At 39.7% G+C, this 17,767-nt stretch overlaps 2 protein-coding genes across 5 annotated transcripts; both read left to right on the forward strand.

The window, feature by feature from the left end:
• Positions 1-254: 254 nt before the first annotated feature.
• oprk1 (opioid receptor, kappa 1) lies at positions 255-6,149 on the forward strand. Of its 4 annotated transcripts, none has more exons than XM_063885157.1 (4): positions 255-423; positions 581-840; positions 1,515-1,867; positions 3,110-6,149. In XM_063885157.1, exons 2-4 carry the CDS (start codon positions 605-607, stop codon positions 3,646-3,648), a joined length of 1,128 nt encoding a protein of 375 aa, XP_063741227.1. In that variant the 5' UTR covers positions 255-423; positions 581-604; the 3' UTR covers positions 3,649-6,149. The 4 variants fall into 4 exon arrangements, with proteins under 4 accessions (XP_063741227.1, XP_063741226.1, XP_063741228.1 ...); XM_063885156.1 differs by having other exon boundaries at positions 278-423; positions 554-840; XM_063885158.1 differs by having other exon boundaries at positions 284-423; positions 584-840.
• Positions 6,150-7,700: 1,551 nt separating this feature from the next.
• chmp5a (charged multivesicular body protein 5a) lies at positions 7,701-12,578 on the forward strand. Its single transcript, XM_063886164.1, has 8 exons — positions 7,701-7,911; positions 8,541-8,645; positions 8,741-8,787; positions 9,184-9,277; positions 11,200-11,271; positions 11,429-11,537; positions 11,610-11,725; positions 12,126-12,578. Exons 1-8 carry the CDS (start codon positions 7,843-7,845, stop codon positions 12,174-12,176), a joined length of 663 nt encoding a protein of 220 aa, XP_063742234.1. The 5' UTR covers positions 7,701-7,842; the 3' UTR covers positions 12,177-12,578.
• Positions 12,579-17,767: the final 5,189 nt, after the last annotated feature.

Raw genomic sequence — 17,767 nt, forward strand, 5'->3', positions numbered from 1 at the left:
TTTTGAAAACATGCAGCAGAGCCACATAATATAAAAGTTTAACAGTTTAAGCGACACAAGGAGGTAAACTATGGGTTAAACTAAGGCTACAAAACACAACAAATCTAAACACATCGTATGTTGGTGAATGCTAAATATATGTTCAGCTGGGTGTAATGCATGTTTTTCTGCTGGCTGGATGCTGTCTATCAGTTGGCTCATCCTCTGATGTCACTGAATGAGCAGTGCGGGCTTGCAGTGCGCACCTCCGGGGACGCAGCGGTGGCACAGGCAGTGGATTTTCTGCTCGTCCACACTTCTACCCAGAAACCTTTTGTTTCTGCCATATTCCCAGCATCCGGATTTCAATCAGTGTCTGAGCTTCTTATAAGAAAACTCTGTATAGTTGCATTTGCATTAACTTTATTTGGAGCAGAGATTAAGGTAAGGTGGTGTTTCACTTGTGCACTGATGTCCTTGAGCGCAGGCTGTTGCGCTCTGTTTCGTTGGAGATATTCTGTGCTAATAGAGAAATTTGCTCTCTTTTTTTTGGTAACGATCATCTGAAATTCAGCTTGTTTTCGAACAATTTCTGTTTAAGTAGATCAGCCCGGGTGCAGGCACCATGGAGAGCAGTGTGGTGCACATCTTCAAAGAGGACAGGTGTCCCTCCGAGGACTGTTTTCCAAACTTCACCGATCAACCCGGCTCCTCAGACGTCTTCAACTACACCCCCAACGGCACCTGGGACGCTGAACCCGAGCCAATGTCGCCAATCATCCCCATCATAGTCGCGGTGTACTCCGTGGTGTTTGTGGTGGGCTTGGCGGGCAATTGTTTGGTGATGTATGTCATAATTAGGTGAGTTTTTCTCTCTGAGATATGCCAGTTTTTCAAATCACGCCAAAAGCAATGCGAGTAATCTGGTGAAGTGTGAATTAGCGTGCGTTTCCGTGCCCTGCTCATATCGCAATTGGAAATTCAGTGTATTTATTTTTGAGCAGCAAAATAATAGCAGTGTGTGTGTTTTGAATTTTTGGATCACTTGCATCCTCTGAAGGGTGACCAATGGAAATGATCTGATATAAAAGGGAAGATATAGTTACATCTGTTTGAATGTATCGCCATATTTGTTTGTGTGCATTTAAATGGGGTTTTTTTTCTTTTCGAAAACTGATCTCATTTTGTTCTATTCACCAATGAAAACAATACCTTAAAGATTGTCAAAGCTTTCAGCAGTCAATATATCCTCTCACAGGTCTTCATCATTTTAAGTGTTCTTTGTCAACCTTTTAATGATTACAGTTCAAAGACTCAATTAGGCAAGACATGATGACCACCTTTAAGTTCCCTTTGTGTTGTATATTCAGCATTTTGAATGCAATCTGTTTTATAGGATAATGGCTGAGCACCAAACTCCATCTCAGAGATTGATTTAACTAACCTTGTTCACCGTTAAAGGGTTTAGCAACACAAGAATGAGCCAAACGACTACCAAATCCTTTCAACCTCTTCATGTTTCCCTCTCACAACAGATACACCAAAATGAAAACAGCCACCAACATCTACATCTTCAACCTGGCTGTGGCCGACGCTCTGGTCACCACCACCATGCCTTTCCAGAGCACCGACTACCTGCTCAGCTCATGGCCGTTTGGCGAAGTGGCGTGCAAAGTCTTCATCTCCATCGATTATTACAACATGTTCACCAGCATCTTCACCCTGACCATGATGAGCGTGGACCGCTACGTGGCAGTGTGCCACCCCGTCAAGGCCCTGGACTTCCGCACGCCCGTAAAGGCCAAGATCATCAACGTGATCATCTGGCTGCTGTCGTCCGCTGCCGGGATCCCCGCCATGATACTGGGCAGCACGAAGACCAATAACGGTACCTTGACCTTTCATACATTCACACTGGTAGCAATTCACCTTTGATGTTTTAAAGGTGGATCATTTCTTCATTCAAATGTCCAGAGAAGACTAGAGCCTTTCATGTATGATATTGAATTGTGTTCTTGCATTATAACAATAATTTTCAAACCTAAAGGTATCTAAACTCAGATTCAAGGTAGCAATTCAATGCATTTTGGTCGCATGTAATGGCGCCACATTCCCTATCCACGTGCATCATTGATGTATCGAGTTTAAATCAACATTTGTAAACTTTTTTAAGTCAACCTGGAAAAGCTATCAGAGGAACAAACTGCACAAATGTTAGCAATAGCCTAGCATAGCAAGGGAAGACACAGATGAAAGAGCTTGAAAGCTTATAACTGTTACTGATTTGAACCCGGTTACATTTGTTTCAGAGAGGAGACCTCTTTGGATAATTTGCTATTAATGTTAAAAAATCACAAATGTCCATATCTTAAATAATCAGAGGAACGAGCTGAGCAAACATAAGCGGTTTGCTAGCTGCCAATAGATCCAATGTGTGCAGTTCCATTATTAGGGGAATACTGATATTTAACATGAAACCGCTTTAAATTGTGTTGTAATGGTTACAATCATCATTCATCTTTGAACAAACGTATCTTCCTGTAAAAACCTCCCTGACTGCTATGGTGTGCTGATGCCTTTAAGATTACAAACCCTATGATCCCCAGCTACTTCACCATACCACCAATCCCCCTAGCCTCTTATGGGCAGATAATTACATAATGTGCGTTTATAGAAGATATAAGCCTTTCTGCTCATCTCTCTGGTTCAGTCCATCCCTGATAAGTAGACACAATATCTATCAGCTGCAAATGGGCTCTATCAGGCAATTTCAAATTTCAAGCCCTACTTCACAGCAGAAACTTATCCTTGAAATATTTCAATTAGCTGCAACAAGCGTCCGTCTTTCCTGAAGAAGATGTTCTGTAGGTTTAATGAGATCCTGCATTGCAGCTTTCCAGATAGATGAAGCTATTATAGACATAATGGGTCCTTCTAGTTGATAGAGATTAAAGGAGTCTTTCTTTTTCAACAAAAGTTCCATAGATTGTACACGATAATAACGTAAATGCACTATGAGACTAGCTGAGTACTCTTTGTCTTTTTGGTTTCCTCTGAATTTAGGGTTAGAGTAAGGTTAATTATGGCTTTTCCTTTTGTTTGACTGGTAAACTCTGTTATTCTGAAACAGGGACTACAGAGTGTGCCCTGCAGTTCCCTGAACCCTATAGCTACTGGGACACCCTGATGAAGATCTGCGTCTTCATCTTTGCCTTTGTGGCACCCGTCATCATCATCACCGTCTGTTACACGCTGATGGTATTGCGTCTGAAGAGCGTGCGCCTGCTGTCGGGCTCACGAGAGAAGGACCGTAACCTCCGCCGAATCACCCGCCTGGTTCTGGTGGTGGTCGCCGTCTTCGTGGTGTGCTGGACGCCCATCCACATTTTCATTTTGGTCAAAGCGCTGTCTGGCAACGTTCCCGAGACCACCGCCGTCATGGCCGCGTACTTCTTCTGCGTGGCGCTGGGCTACACCAACAGCAGCCTCAACCCCATCCTCTACGCCTTCCTGGATGAGAACTTCAAGAGGTGCTTCAGGGACTTTTGCTGCCCCGGAGCCAAAGGACACAGAGACCCTTATGGGGTGAGCCGGGTGAGGAGCACCCTGCGTGACCACTCATGTCCCACAGAAGCCCGGGGAGACGGGAGGCAGGCCAGGCCCGTATGACTAGCCATGGACAAGTCCTCCATGCCCTGTCAGGGCTGGGAGGACTCCAACGACCTGCTGACTCAAGTCACCACTGCCATCTGACGGAGGGGCTCAAGCGAGGGCTAGCTTTTATTTATTTATCCAGGATGCTTAGAGAATCCACAGCCAGGTTAACGTAAAGGTCCAGTGTGTATGTTTTAGTGTCATCTAGTGGGGGGGTTAAAACCATCTGAATAGATAAGTGCATGAATGAGTCCTTAAACCCAAAAATGGGTTAGTATTTTGGCACTTCTGGTTCCATCATCTTGTGGCTTCTTGCAATTGCATTTACGCTTCAACAAATGTGGCGTTACCGCAGGTCCACTGCTGATAGTTTATTACATTTACTGTTTACTACATGATAGCAATTCTTATTACTGTATATGTTACCTGTTTTTACAGGTCTGTGTATCTGATGTGCTTGGGGCTAAGGGCTACACACAGGGTGGAGGAGTGAGAACATATTGAGAAATTGTAGTTTGTAGAAGTTTGTTTTTCCATGGGATTTGTTGACATTTATAAAAACAGAAATTGTTGGAATAATCATTTAGAATGAACGTTAGGTTTAAGCCTATGAGACCATGATTGTGAAGTGTAAATATGCCTCTGGAGTCACAACCCAGCTACATAATAAATCAAATATTTTGAAATGTACAAAGCTGAAATCCTTCACAAAAAAAAAAGTGTTATTATTGTTCACATTGTTAGTATGAACAATGACAATATGATTAAGATGTCAAGAAGAGACAAACCAAAAATGAATTATTACCATGTAGCTTGACCAGATTTAGTCAACTCGTATTTTGTGAACAAAATGACAAGAAGAAATCAGCCCTAATTATTTCGGGAACAAACTGCATTATGAGCATTGTTTTTAACTGATTGTGTATTTTTGTGAATTGTATTTTTGATGCTGTAAAAAACGTGTGAATAGTCTATATCATTGGCATTAAACCTATGTAAAATATGTAGTAATCTCTCAGGGATCATCCTGTGTAATTCACCGCAAGAACGTACTACGTTTAGTATTTTTTTCTTAACCAGATGGCTGACTTTAATGAGGTTTTGTTGTCAAGACCGCGTGTGCAGTTTGTTCTTTGAAGCTGTTTTAAGAAACTATAAATACATCTGACATGGCTCCACACCTTTTATTTCAGGACGTAGGTGTTGGATTCTACACATTGTTTTGGCAACCTGCCATTTTTGCACCTTGTCTGAAATACTAGTTAATGTAAAGACTGGGTTACAGCGCTCACATGACAACATACAGTATCTATACAACATGCCTTTTTGGTGTTTAGTGCAATTCAATGTTAATACTGTAAATAACAATGAACTCATTTGTTTATTGTCTTGGAAATTGGGGTTTCCCATGTAACTGATTACTGTCTTTGTTTCCTGAATTATTTTAGCTTTCACAGGAGTCACCAGATCAAATCAAATCATGCTTGTGATGGTTCTTAATGTAGAGCAACCAGTTAATGTATTTATCCGTCTAAATCTGATACAGTAGTTATAGCAGAACATTTTTTGTTGTGCCTTCTTATGTGTGCCTTATCTTAATGGCCTATGAACTCAGCTATTTTGCTTATTTTAAAAGATCAGCAAATAGCCATATCCATTTTTGTGATGCCTTTCTTTCCCTTTAATGATATGAAAATATATGTGTGGTATAAACGTACTGCTTTTAATTATTGTAGATTTATCTTTAAGAAACTAGAAGTCCTACTGAGGACCCCTGTTGGTTACAGTATGTGTTTCTTGTGTATTCCTCAAATACTGTATTTTAAACAATGGAAAAGATTGTTCTCGTAATCAAATGATCAGCCCAGGTCTGAGCACCACATACTCGATGTATAATGTGCTGCTGCATTATAAATGTACTGTATCTGTTCGATATGTTGCTGTATCTTTTAGCTTTGAATATCAAAACATGCTTCATGTGTCACATTAAAGCGGTGAAAAGCGACTTTGCTTCATTTAAATATCAATATCAAAGTGGATGCTCTGTGTCCACTTCAATTCAAGTAAGTGTTTTCTTTTTTTTCATTGGTGGCCTTGTGTTAAATTGTGTTGTGACCAAGCAATGTGTATGACCTTATAGATGTGTTGCTTCCCATTTGGATTAATAATTGTTATTGCTGTGATTCAAGAATATTTTAATGATCCAGGCACAGGTTGCAATTAAGTCTATTCTGGTATAAAATGGGATATAATTACAACCATTGTCTCCTAATTAGGCTTTTATTGGTCCATGTTGATAGCATTAAATCTCCGGTTACAGAATAATTTGGTAGTAACGGAATCATAGCGTATAATTAAAGAATATTTTCAATCTAATACAGACATCGTGTTTGATTTCTAATTATTTTGTAACAGTTTCTAAAGTTTATTCTCCAGCTGAAATACTAATCATGCATTATATTTGACTCATACTGTATTTACAACACTTGTGCTAACCAGTAATGCTATCTTGCTTCTCCTGCTGCTACTTTCACTTTTTAATTGTGTATTTAATTTGCAAAAATGATGTTGAAAAAATAAATACCATTTCATGTTGACAATATGCAGACTAACGTCTCTTTCATGAAATGTTATAGGTTAAATAAAATACAGCAACATGTTTAAATTCACAGTTATAATTAGTGTAAGTTACATGTTAGTATATACTAATTTCAGCATAGCACTTTTAACTCAACTATAGAAAAGGTACTTTAAAGAGGTACAAATCCAATGAAATGTCTAACTGTACATTCACCAGGTGGCCAGGATCATAAGTGGAAAGGACAAAGGTTTTTCCTAATGTGGTGCGGGGATTCTCAAAGATTTGAGAGGCAAATTAATTCAGTCAGTTCCTGTGTGCATTGATTATGCTATTAGCCATAATGACCTAGAATGTTCTACTCTCTGTCTGTCCAGGTCTGTGTGCATTGACAAGCCATTACATACAGCCAGGTTCAGAAATAGACTTGTGTGCCTAATAAGGCTCTAATAGATGTCATTTTTCAGAGGGGAAACCGTCAATCACTGCAGCTGCATAAAGCACATGGTAAAAGAGCGATGGAGATTAAGATAATTTAAACATGCATGTGCTATTACCTTCATATTTATTTACTGGCTTTTAAAAAACATAAATTGAGAATGAGTCTAGGGTTGCCAGTTTGTGAAAAATCCCTTTAGCTTGTGTTAATACTTTTGCATTTCTAAATAGATTATTCATAAATAAATTAAATTATCCATAATACACAGTGAAGTCTATGCACAACCCTCTTCATCATGAAACTTTTTTTTTTTTTTTTAAAGCACTAGTACTTCTGTGATTACATTTGTTTGGTACCAAATATTTTTTACCTACAGATGGTTTTATATTTCTATAGATTTAAGAAGTACTCAGACCTTTCACTTAAAATGAACAGTACCGAAGTGTAGAAATATTGTCTTACACGTAAGAGTCCTGCGTTTAAATATCTTATTTAAACTTATTTAAACTACTTTGTACTTTAAAAGTACAAAGGTATTGGTATCAGTACATACTAGAGTACCAAAAGTAAATGAACTAATTATGTGCCCATTTCAGAATAATCTAAATCAAAGTACTGGATTATGAATATTGATGCATTATTGAGTTTATCACTGCTGGTAAATGGGGAGTTAATTTAAATTACTTTGTACACTGATGCTGGAAATAGTTACCAATAATGTTGTGTCAATGTTAATTCATCAGTTGATTTTATTATTTGTATTGCTAATAATCCAAGTCTATACAGTCACATAAGCTTTCAGATAAATGTAATGGAGTAGAAAGTACAATATTAGCTTCCAAAATGTGGTGAAAAAAGCATAAACCTTGCAGGGAGTCAAGTCAGAAAAATAAGTAAAAGTTGCATTCAATTCTACGGTTCAACAAAGACTGGAAATTAATGCATCTGCAGGGACAATAGGTTTTCACTACAGCTGCACTTCTTCTACTCGCCACACGGGGCAGGCATGTATTGAGAAAATACCTCATCTCATTGGCCACAACTGTTTACACCGACCAATAGGAACCGTTTGCGTCTGAACCGTTACTTCCGGGAGTCTCAATAAGCAAGTATTTTTTCATTCGATGTTTCTTTGTATTTCATTTAAACAAAGCTAACAAATAAAGCTACGTGGACACAAAACGTTTAGAAAATGAACCGTATATTTGGACGCGGAAAGCCCAAATCGCCTGCTCCAAATCTGTCGGACTGTATCGGAAATGTGAGTCTTTGTTTTGTTGTTTATGACCTAAAGGTGCCATTAATGAGCTAGCACTGCTAACAAGCAAAGGCAGTGCAAGGAACATTTATTTATATAATGCAAGCATATATAAAGACAACGAATAATAATAACAACAAATACAGTGAAATACATTTCAATCAATGGATAACCAAACAAGTGAATACAAATATTAGTTGTTACAATAAACGAGATAATAACATCAGTAAATAAATACATTAAAATAAATATATATGCATTTATTTTTTGGTCGTGGTAATGTCTAAAGTTAAGCAATAATGGTCTTGCCCACAACTTTGAGGTGTTTTCAAGGTATGTGTCATAATAAGCTACGGGTTGTAGGTGTTTGTATTATATTAACCTAGAGAAAAATACATTCAACATAAAAAATACAAATAAAACATTGCTGAAAACATACAACTCTTTGAAAGGTCTTCTTGATGTGCCAGATCAAAATATAATGCAGCTGGGGAAAATGCTGTTTATCTTTCTGTCCCCCTTACTGTTTTCCACATGCAGCACACACAGGCTGGGTTTTTAGGCCGTGCGTTTGGATCTGCAAGGAGGCTGAAAATCAATGCTCCTCTAATCAACCCCCTCTTTCACTGCAGGTGGATGCAAGATCAGAGTCCATAGAAAAGAAGATTGGCAGACTAGATTCTGAGCTTGTGAAGTACAAAGATCAGATGAAGAAGATGAGAGATGGGCCCTCGAAGGTATCACACTCACAACAAGTAAACCACAGGACTTGTGAAGATTACAAGATTGTGTTTGCAAATAATGCAACATTATTCTGTTTTTTTTATTGCAGAACATGGTCAAACAGAAGGCTTTGAGAGTCCTGAAGCAGAAGAGAATGTGAGTCCGCTTCATAATTTATACCTTTTAGATATACATATATATACTAAGTACTGTATCAAGATGTTTCTGTATGGAAATGCCATATGGTATTACATATATGTCAATAATATCATTAATAACAAGCTGTGCCACCATTACATATCTTGTGAATCAGAGAGCACTAACAGGTTTATTTATTTATGTTTTGATTCATGATTCATGATCAATACAATTTAGGGCTTCATACTTCATTGTGCATGTCTTACAAATATTAGTCAATGTATTGTCACTCAAATTACCATTTATGTCAGCCTTAACAAATCCTGTATTGGTATGGCTCTTCTTAGAACTGAGCTTTACAGAAAATATGAAGTGCTCGTTGTTTTAAATATCAACTGTATTTGTTTTACGCAGGTACGAAGGTCAAAGAGAGCAGCTGGCTCAGCAGTCTTTCAACATGGAGCAGACAAACTACACCATCCAGACATTAAAGGACACCAAAACCACTGTAAGAGCCACACCACTTCATAAGCAAACGTATTAATATGTGGTAATGTTAGTGAACGTTGTCAAAGGAGTGATTTCTTCAACGTACGAGATACAAGTAGCTGAGAATGGAAATCTTAACATATTCAGATTCAGACTCGTCTTTTTCCAACTGTCTCTACCTGAAAAATACACGTAACTGATTATTTTCCAGTGCTAATGGAGTCCTTTTTAACAATGACAAAATACAGTGGTATGCAAAAGTTTGGGCACCCCTCTGAGATTTCATGACAATTTGCTTTTCCTTTATAATAGAAGATCACAGCAACAACATTTGTTTTCCTACAAAGATGTAGACGTTTTAGTGTTTTCCAGACCAAAATTCTTAGGGTAGCATTACATAGTTTTATTATAATAAAATAAAATGCAAAAAATGGGATGTGCAAAAGTTTGGGCACCCTTATAAATAGCATTCATTTCAACACCTGTACGGATTTATAGCTGACAGGTTGCTGCCAAAATTGCTTTGATTAGCTCATTAGACCTTCAATTACAAAGACAGGTGGAACCAATCATGAAAAAGGCTATTTAACATAGGTAATAGCGGGCTGTGCCTGGCCTAGGTTCTTTCTTAGGGAGTGGCAAGATGGGGACCTCAAAACAACTCTCCACTGACCTGAAAGCTAAGATAATCCAACATTATAAATTAGGAGAAGGGTACAAAAAATTATCTGACAGGTTTAAAACTGTCTGTCTCCACAGTCGAAACGTTAGTTGTGAAATGGAAGGCCAAGAACATGTCCGTGGAAGTGAAAGAATGTGGTAGCCGACAAAATAGGTGGAAAGGCACGGCGTAGGTGTGAATATGTACAGAGAAAACAGACACTAGAAAATACAAATAAAACATTGCTGAAAACACTCTTGTAGTTTCGAGCCAGATCAAATATAGCAGCGGAAGTTATCTTTTGTCACCAGCTATGTAGTCCATGTAGCACAAAGGCTGTTTAGCCGTGGTTGGTATCAGCAAGGAGGCTGATAATCAATGCCCATCTGACAACCAACCATTTTATGCAGATGTGGTCAGATGAGATCCATAGAAGAAGATTGGCGATAATCTGACTGTGAAGTCAAGCAGAGAAAAGAAATGGCCCGAGTATCACTTCACAAAGTAAACAGGACTTGTGAATTACAAATTTGTGAAATCTAACATTATTTGTTTTGTATTGCAGACTGGTCAAACTGAAAGGCTTGAGAGCCTCTGAAGTCCTAAAGTAGAATGTGAGTCCGCTAATAATGTATCCTTAGATATACAAATATACTAAGTACCGTGTCAAGATGTTTTCGTATGGAAATGCCTATGGATTACGATATATTCACAATATTCATAATAACAAGCGTGACACCATTCTATTGGCATCAGCCAGACTTAACAGGTTATTTATTATGTTTGATTTCATGATTCATGATCAATACAATTCGAGGCTCAACTTCATGTGAATGTCTACAATATTTGTAAGTAATTGTCACTCCAAAATACCATTTGCAGCTTAAGAAACGTATTGGTTGGCTCATTGCTTGCACTGAGCCGTTTACAGCAAAATTGAGGCATCGTGTTAAATATCAATGTATTGTTTTACGCGTTACGAGGTAAAGGGCAGTGCTCAGAGTCTTCAACATGGAAGCAACTCATCTTTTCAGACATTAATGGCACCAAAACACTGTAAGGCACCCCTTCATAACAAAGTATTAATAGTGTATGTTATGAACTTGAGATGATTTCTTAAGTTACATACAAGTAGTGAGAAATGAAATTTAACATTGAGATTCGCTGTCTTTCCAATGTCTCTACTGAAAATACACTAACTGATTATTTTCCAGTGGTAATGGAGGCCATTTTACATGACCAACTGATATAAACTTTGTGGATGTATTTTGTGTTTGCAGGTGGAGGCCATGAAGATCGGTGCAAAGGAAATGAAAAGAGCTTACAAGGACGTCAAAGTTGATCAAATTGATGTATGTTTGTTTTATACCGCTACACTTTTTGTGTTATCATTTAGCAACTTTATGATTCCATGCATTAGGCTACACTGGACATCAATACTAACAGAGGATCATATATTATCTCTATTTGTGCCTCATATTAAGTGATCATTTATATTTGATATTTCAGGATTTACAGGATCAACTGGAGGACATGATGGAGGACGCCAACGAGGTACAAGAGGCGCTGAGCCGCAGCTACGGCACTCCAGATATAGACGAGGATGACCTTGAAGCAGGTATAAAATTGATCCTATTTAGCCTTTATCCAATATGTGCAGTATGGTGTTGACGGTGTGAATGTGTTTTAGAGCTGGACGCACTGGGGGACGAGCTGCTGCTGGACGACGACAGCTCGTACCTGGACGAGGCCTCAGCCTCCCCATCTATCCCCGAGGGAATCCCAAGCGACGCCAAGACAAACAAGGTAGCAGTATTCAGAGCAACGAGGTCACTGAAACCTTATAAGGAATAGTGAATTATCTACGTATTATTAGCTCTTATTAAAGAAGAAAAAGGATGCCTTTTTAATATCTCTTTCTTAAAAAACACGCATTAGAAGGAAATCCAGCCAATTATTTTTTACTATAACCCAATTTATGACTAGATGCATGCCACATTTTGACTTTGAGCAAACAAGGTGAACTTGCTTATTAGATTACCATATGGTTGGTCTTTTAAGCAGTTTATAAGCGACTCTGTTATCCTCTGTCTGAATCCGGACATTACCACTTAATTCAAAGAGTAATGACATGTTTAAGTGTGTTTTTAAGGGTGTGTTTGCTTGTGATTGCGGTCATTTAAGTGTTTTGTTTATGTTTTTTCAGGACGGCGTTTTGGTGGATGAGTTTGGCCTGCCACAGATCCCTGCCTCGTAAACAAGGGATGGATTCAAGCAACTGCACTTCAACTGAAAACACTTTTATAAGAGTAACATTTGTACATGCAAAACATTTGACCTGAGAACACTACAATTTTGAAGCTGTCCATGTGTTGGGTTGTGTATTGATACCACTACCGTGCTAGTATGCGGCTTTGTAACGTACAACACCTTTTTATTTATTCAACATGATTTCCTTTTCGTTCCTTTCCTTCCTCATGTCTAGCACTTCTCCATCAGTCTCGTCCATCGCCAGAATTACAAAGCTTGTATTTATTTGTCTTAATTGTGTTCTAGTTTTGTGTCTTGTTCGGTCATCACTGTTACGTTTTCTTTGGAGATTATTCTGAATCTGTAGGTAATTTTAAACATGCAAAAATAAATTATGTGTTTTAACTTACCACTGCATTCTTTGGTTCATTATTTTACACCCAGAACCAGATTCACCTGCCACTGTACTTAAGTTTTAGGAAGTTGTACTTAACCAAAGTATTTCAACTTTACGTTACTTCATTCTTCTACTCGACTACATTTAGGAAGCAAATGTTGTACATTTTACTCCACTATATTTCTTTTACAGATTTATAAATGATCTATCGATTAAGATTTTGACTTTTGCTTTGAAAATATTGTTCAATTATTTAAATAATTGTTTTAGTTTTTTCTGAAATGACTACTTACACTACTAACCCTTTAAATACATTTTTCAAATCATATTTAAGTATCATATTCTTACACTGGTGTTTCAGTAAAGAGTAGTTTTTACATCACTGACCACTGTTAATGTAAGACAGAACAACGTCATGTTTTAAGTGCAACACTTTCACGTAATACATGAAACTAAACCTAGAAATACAGTAAATGGCAAAATGAAAATAAGTTATGGAGTCCCAGGCTGATGTTTCTGGGCCGTTCTTCGTGAAACAGAATAAAAGAAATGTTGTTGTCAAAAGTGTCAAGCATCTTTCCACCAGTGTTTTATTTGGGAGGAAAGCTAATGATTTTTCAGAGAGAACTTGCATGTGGAGAGCAAGATGGCTAGCTTACTCCGCTATGTGGGAATTTGCAAACGCATACAAGCCTTTTTTTCTTTCTGTTTTGCGACTGAAAGCAACTTTTGTGAAAACAGTTTTGATTCCTTTCATTTGACATGATAACACTTCAAGCTAGAAGCATGAATGAATGTTTGACATATGCAGTACGACATGTATCATGGAAACCGTTCAGTCTGTATTGCTAATTAAGTGCTTTTAAAAACAATCATATAGCTGAAATAAAGTTCTACATGAACCACGGGACATTAGAAGGGCTGTTGGTTTCTCTAGCTTCTACCGCTTTGTCATTCGCTTGTTTTTTCTTTTCTTTCCACGTTGAGCTCAGATGTAGTTAGCTTTTTTATAAGAAGGAAATTAGGATTTTGTAGCTTTTCTCCTGCTGTGCAGCGTCTGCCTCACAGAGGAGACAGGGTGGCAGAGATGGGAGGTGTGAGGTAATTGGAAATACTAACACCTAATAATGACCCAGCACCAGCGTGTGATAGGTCAGCTATGCTAATCAAAGAAGAGTTAAAGAAAACCCCAGGAAAGATGAGAAACACCCAAATAGAGCAATGCATATTCTCCAGTGAGCAGTGACAACCCCTCTCTCATCTCGAGAAATTATGACCAAAGGCCGCTTATGTTCTCGTTCATTGACTAGTCCATTCATAACCTGGACATCTATGGGCGGCTCACGTGCAGCAGCAGTTTGCAGTCGCTCATAGCAATACATCCATCAGTGGCTCAGTCTGTAGGGACCACGACTTTGAACCGAAGGGTTGCCGGTTCGATTCCCGAGTGGAACAAAAAAATACGGAGCGTGGACTGGTGGTGGAGAGGTATCAGTTCACCTCCTGGGCCCTGCTGAGGTGCCCTTGAGCAAGGCACCAAACCCCCAACTGCTGTGCAACCTACAAAAGTCTATAGTGTGTCAAACTGTGTGTGTGCCCCTACCTGTGTGCTTAATGTATATATATGCATGTAAAACAGAGTGAAAACTGAATTTCCCCTAGGGGGATTGATAAAGGTTCATCTTCTATCTCGCTCCGTCAGTGACTGCAGGGGAGACTCTGACACCTTCTTATTTCTTCTCAGATCTCTGCAACTTGGCACACTAGGCTGTGGTCTGGTGTTATGTCTACGGTGTCATTTTAAAGTCAAATACCTGTTTTTAAAACAATGTGTTTACCTGTTACAGTAATAGACAGGGAAGTGAACGGCAGCTGCTGCTGGATCTTTGTGACCAAAAATGTAGACAGTCGCTTAAACGTGTTTCAAATTTCGCTCAAGAGAAAAATTGTTACTATTCAATGATATACTGTTTTTGGTTGTTTGATATAAGACTGCCTAATTTGACCAATTTGTTAAATATGTGTGCTTAACTGTTGGAAATGTCCATGTTTTTGTTTGATAACTAAATCTATTTACATGGACCTCAATTACTCACTACTTAACACTTCAAATCTGTTTCTGTTTTATTTCAAAAAGTTTGCTTTTTATTTTGAATGAGGTCATGAACCTTTCTTGGCCTACAAGCCAAGTGTTTCAAATTAGTTTGACTTTTACAAAAATGTGCCGTGAGACAATTATCCTTACATTTGGACCAACTTAAAATCTTGAAAAGTTGGGTATACTTTTGTTCAGGTCAATGCTTTTACACTGATTTCAAATGTAATGTACACGTGACTGAAATGCAATTCAAACTGTATGTTCAACATCAACCGACAAAAACACCTAACATGCTGTTTGCAATTTATTAATGCTGAAGGTTTTGCTCTGGCCTTATAGACCCAGCACAAACATTTGCAGGATTTTAGAATTAGAAGAAGCCCTTAAACCAGGGTTTCTCCTTCTTCTTCTTGGAGATCTGGCTTTGAAGGTCTGTCAGCTGGGACTTCAAGGAGGATTCTGCTCTCTGCCATTCCTGTTCTTTCATCTGAAGATGAGATTTCAGCATGTCTGTGGTCTGAAGCAGATGTAATTTCTCCTCTTGGCACTCTTGCTCCTTCTCCTGCATATGCCTTTCAAGCCTCAGTGAGGCCTGGAGGAGGGTTGACTTGCAGCTATCCCACTGCTGCTCTTTCTTTTGCAGGGTCTGCAATACGTGGTTTGAGGGCTGGGGGAGGGTTGTCCTGTCCTGCTGCCACTTGAACCAGTGCTTCTTTTGCTTCTTTGGGAGGACTTGGCTTTCAATCTGAGACTTTAGGTCACTCTCAGCTTTCTGCCACTCCTGCCTTTTTTTCAGCTGATCATATTTAAGCCTGTTTTTGTCCCGCAGGATGGTCAACCTTTCCTCGTCCAGCTGGGTGCAATAACTCTGCATATTCTGAACAGCCTCTTTCAGATTGTCCATACACTTTGTAGTAGCCTGTTTCTGCTCCTCGAGCTGAGCCATGTAGGAGGTCTTGGTTTTCACAGCCTTCTCCAGCAAGGATTCTTTCTCCTGCTGCCAAAGAAAACGATCACTCTTAAGCTGATCTTCAGCTTTCTTCTGAAGCGCAGAGATGATTGTCTCATTTTCAGATTCTTGAACCTTGAGCTGGGCAAGATGGATCACATGCGATACCTCCAGCTTTGCAGTGAGAAAAGTTTTCTCCTCCTGCCACTGGAGATTATTGGTCTGCAGATCCTGCTCAGCATCATTCAGAGCGTCCATGAGCTTAATAGATTTTGCTTCCAGTTGAGCCAGAGAGGTCAATTTAGACTTCTCGGTCTCCTGGAGGTCAGTGATCTCTCGCTCGAATCTGAGGCGCTCAGTCTGCAGGTTATCTTCTGCCTTTTTTTGAGCTGCTGAAATCTTCCTGGTCTCTGCGAGATGGCTCTCCAACTCTAACTCCAGGTTGGCTTTTGACAAAGCCAGCATAGGTTTAATAGCACTGAGCTCACATTGAAGGGCCTCTTTGTCTGCCTTCTGCTGGTCTCTGTTCATGGAGGTCTGCCGCACAAGATCCTGGAGGGTCTTGGTCTCTTTCTGGAATTTGAGGCGCTCAGTCGCCAGGAGATCTTCTGCCTTTTCAAGGGCTGTGGTTATCGTCCTGGTCTCTGTGAGATGGCTCTCCAACTCTAACTCCAGGTTGCTTTTTGACAAAGCCAGCAAAGGTTTAATAGCACTGAGCTCACATTGAAGGGCCTCTTTGTCTGCCTTCAGCTGGTCTCTGTTCATGGAGGTCTGCCGCACAAGATCCTGGAGGGTCGTGGTGTCTTTCTGGAATTTGAGGCATTCAGTTGCCAGGAGATCTTCTGCCTTTTCAAGGGCTGTGGTTATCTTCCTGGTCTCTGTGAGATGGCTCTCCAACTCTAACTCCAGGTTGCTTTTTGACAAAGCCAGCAAAGGTTTAATAGCACTGAGCTCACATTGAAGGGCCTCTTTGTCTGCCTTCAGCTGGTCGCTGTTCATGGAGGTCTGCCGCACAAGATCCTGGAGGGTCGTGGTGTCTTTCTGGAATTTGAGGCATTCAGTTGCCAGGAGATCTTCTGCCTTTTCAAGGGCTGTGGTTATCTTCCTGGTCTCTGTGAGATGGCTTTCCAACTCTAACTCCAGGTTGGTTTTGGACAGAGCCAGCATAGGTTTAATAGCACTGAGCTCACATTGAAGGGCCTCTTTGTCTGCCTTCTGCTGGTCTCTGTTCATGGAGGTCTGCCGCACAAGATCCTGGAGGGTCGTGGTGTCTTTCTCGAATTTGAAGCATTCAGTCAACAGGAGATCTTCTACCTTTTTCAGGGCTGTGGTTATCTTCCTGGTCTCGGCTCTCTCCGATTCAAGATGGCTCTCCAACTCCAGCTTGGTCTTTGATAAATAAGACAAGATAAGATACAGTACGGTTTCACACAGAAAAATACAATTAAATACAATGAAAATGATGTACAGGTAATTAACTGTTAAAACAAACTGTTAAGACGAAATACGTCATTAATGAACATATATATATATATATATATACCTTTTTGTGCATCTGTCTTAGAGCCTGGAGCTCCCTTTGAAGGGCATAATTTTCTGCCTTCTCTTGCTTCAATTTCAGTTGCTGGTCTCTCTTTATTGAGGACTGCTTCACGAGATCCTGGAGGGTGTTGATCTCTTGCTGGAATCTGAGGCGCTCATTCGCCAGGAGATCTTCCGCCTTTTTGAGGGCTGCTGAGATCTGCCCGGTATCCGCTCTCTCCAATTCAAGAAGACTCTCCAACTCCAACTCCACGTTCGTTTTGTACAAACCCACCATTGGTTTTATTATTTGGAGCTCACTTTGAAGGGCCTCTTTGTCTGCCTTCATGCTCTCAAATGCAATCTGCTGATTTGTGATGGTGGAGGTCTGCTCCACGAGATCTTTCTGTGCGTTACGCAACATTGGGCAGATCTTTGTCAGCTTGTTGTTGAGAAATTTCACCTCACTGACACTTGTAGTCAGCTGAGCCTTTAGGCTACATATCTCCTGCTGCAAGCGCTGATGCTCGGGTCTGCATTTGACATCCTCTCTACGCTCTTGAAGACCATCGAGGAAGTTTGCCAGCAAGTCCTCTTGTATTTCGAGGAGGACTCTGCCCTCAGACTTACTCT

The sequence above is a fragment of the Eleginops maclovinus genome, chromosome 6 (assembly GCF_036324505.1).
Source record: "Eleginops maclovinus isolate JMC-PN-2008 ecotype Puerto Natales chromosome 6, JC_Emac_rtc_rv5, whole genome shotgun sequence".
Classification (NCBI taxonomy): Eukaryota; Metazoa; Chordata; class Actinopteri; order Perciformes; family Eleginopidae; genus Eleginops; species Eleginops maclovinus.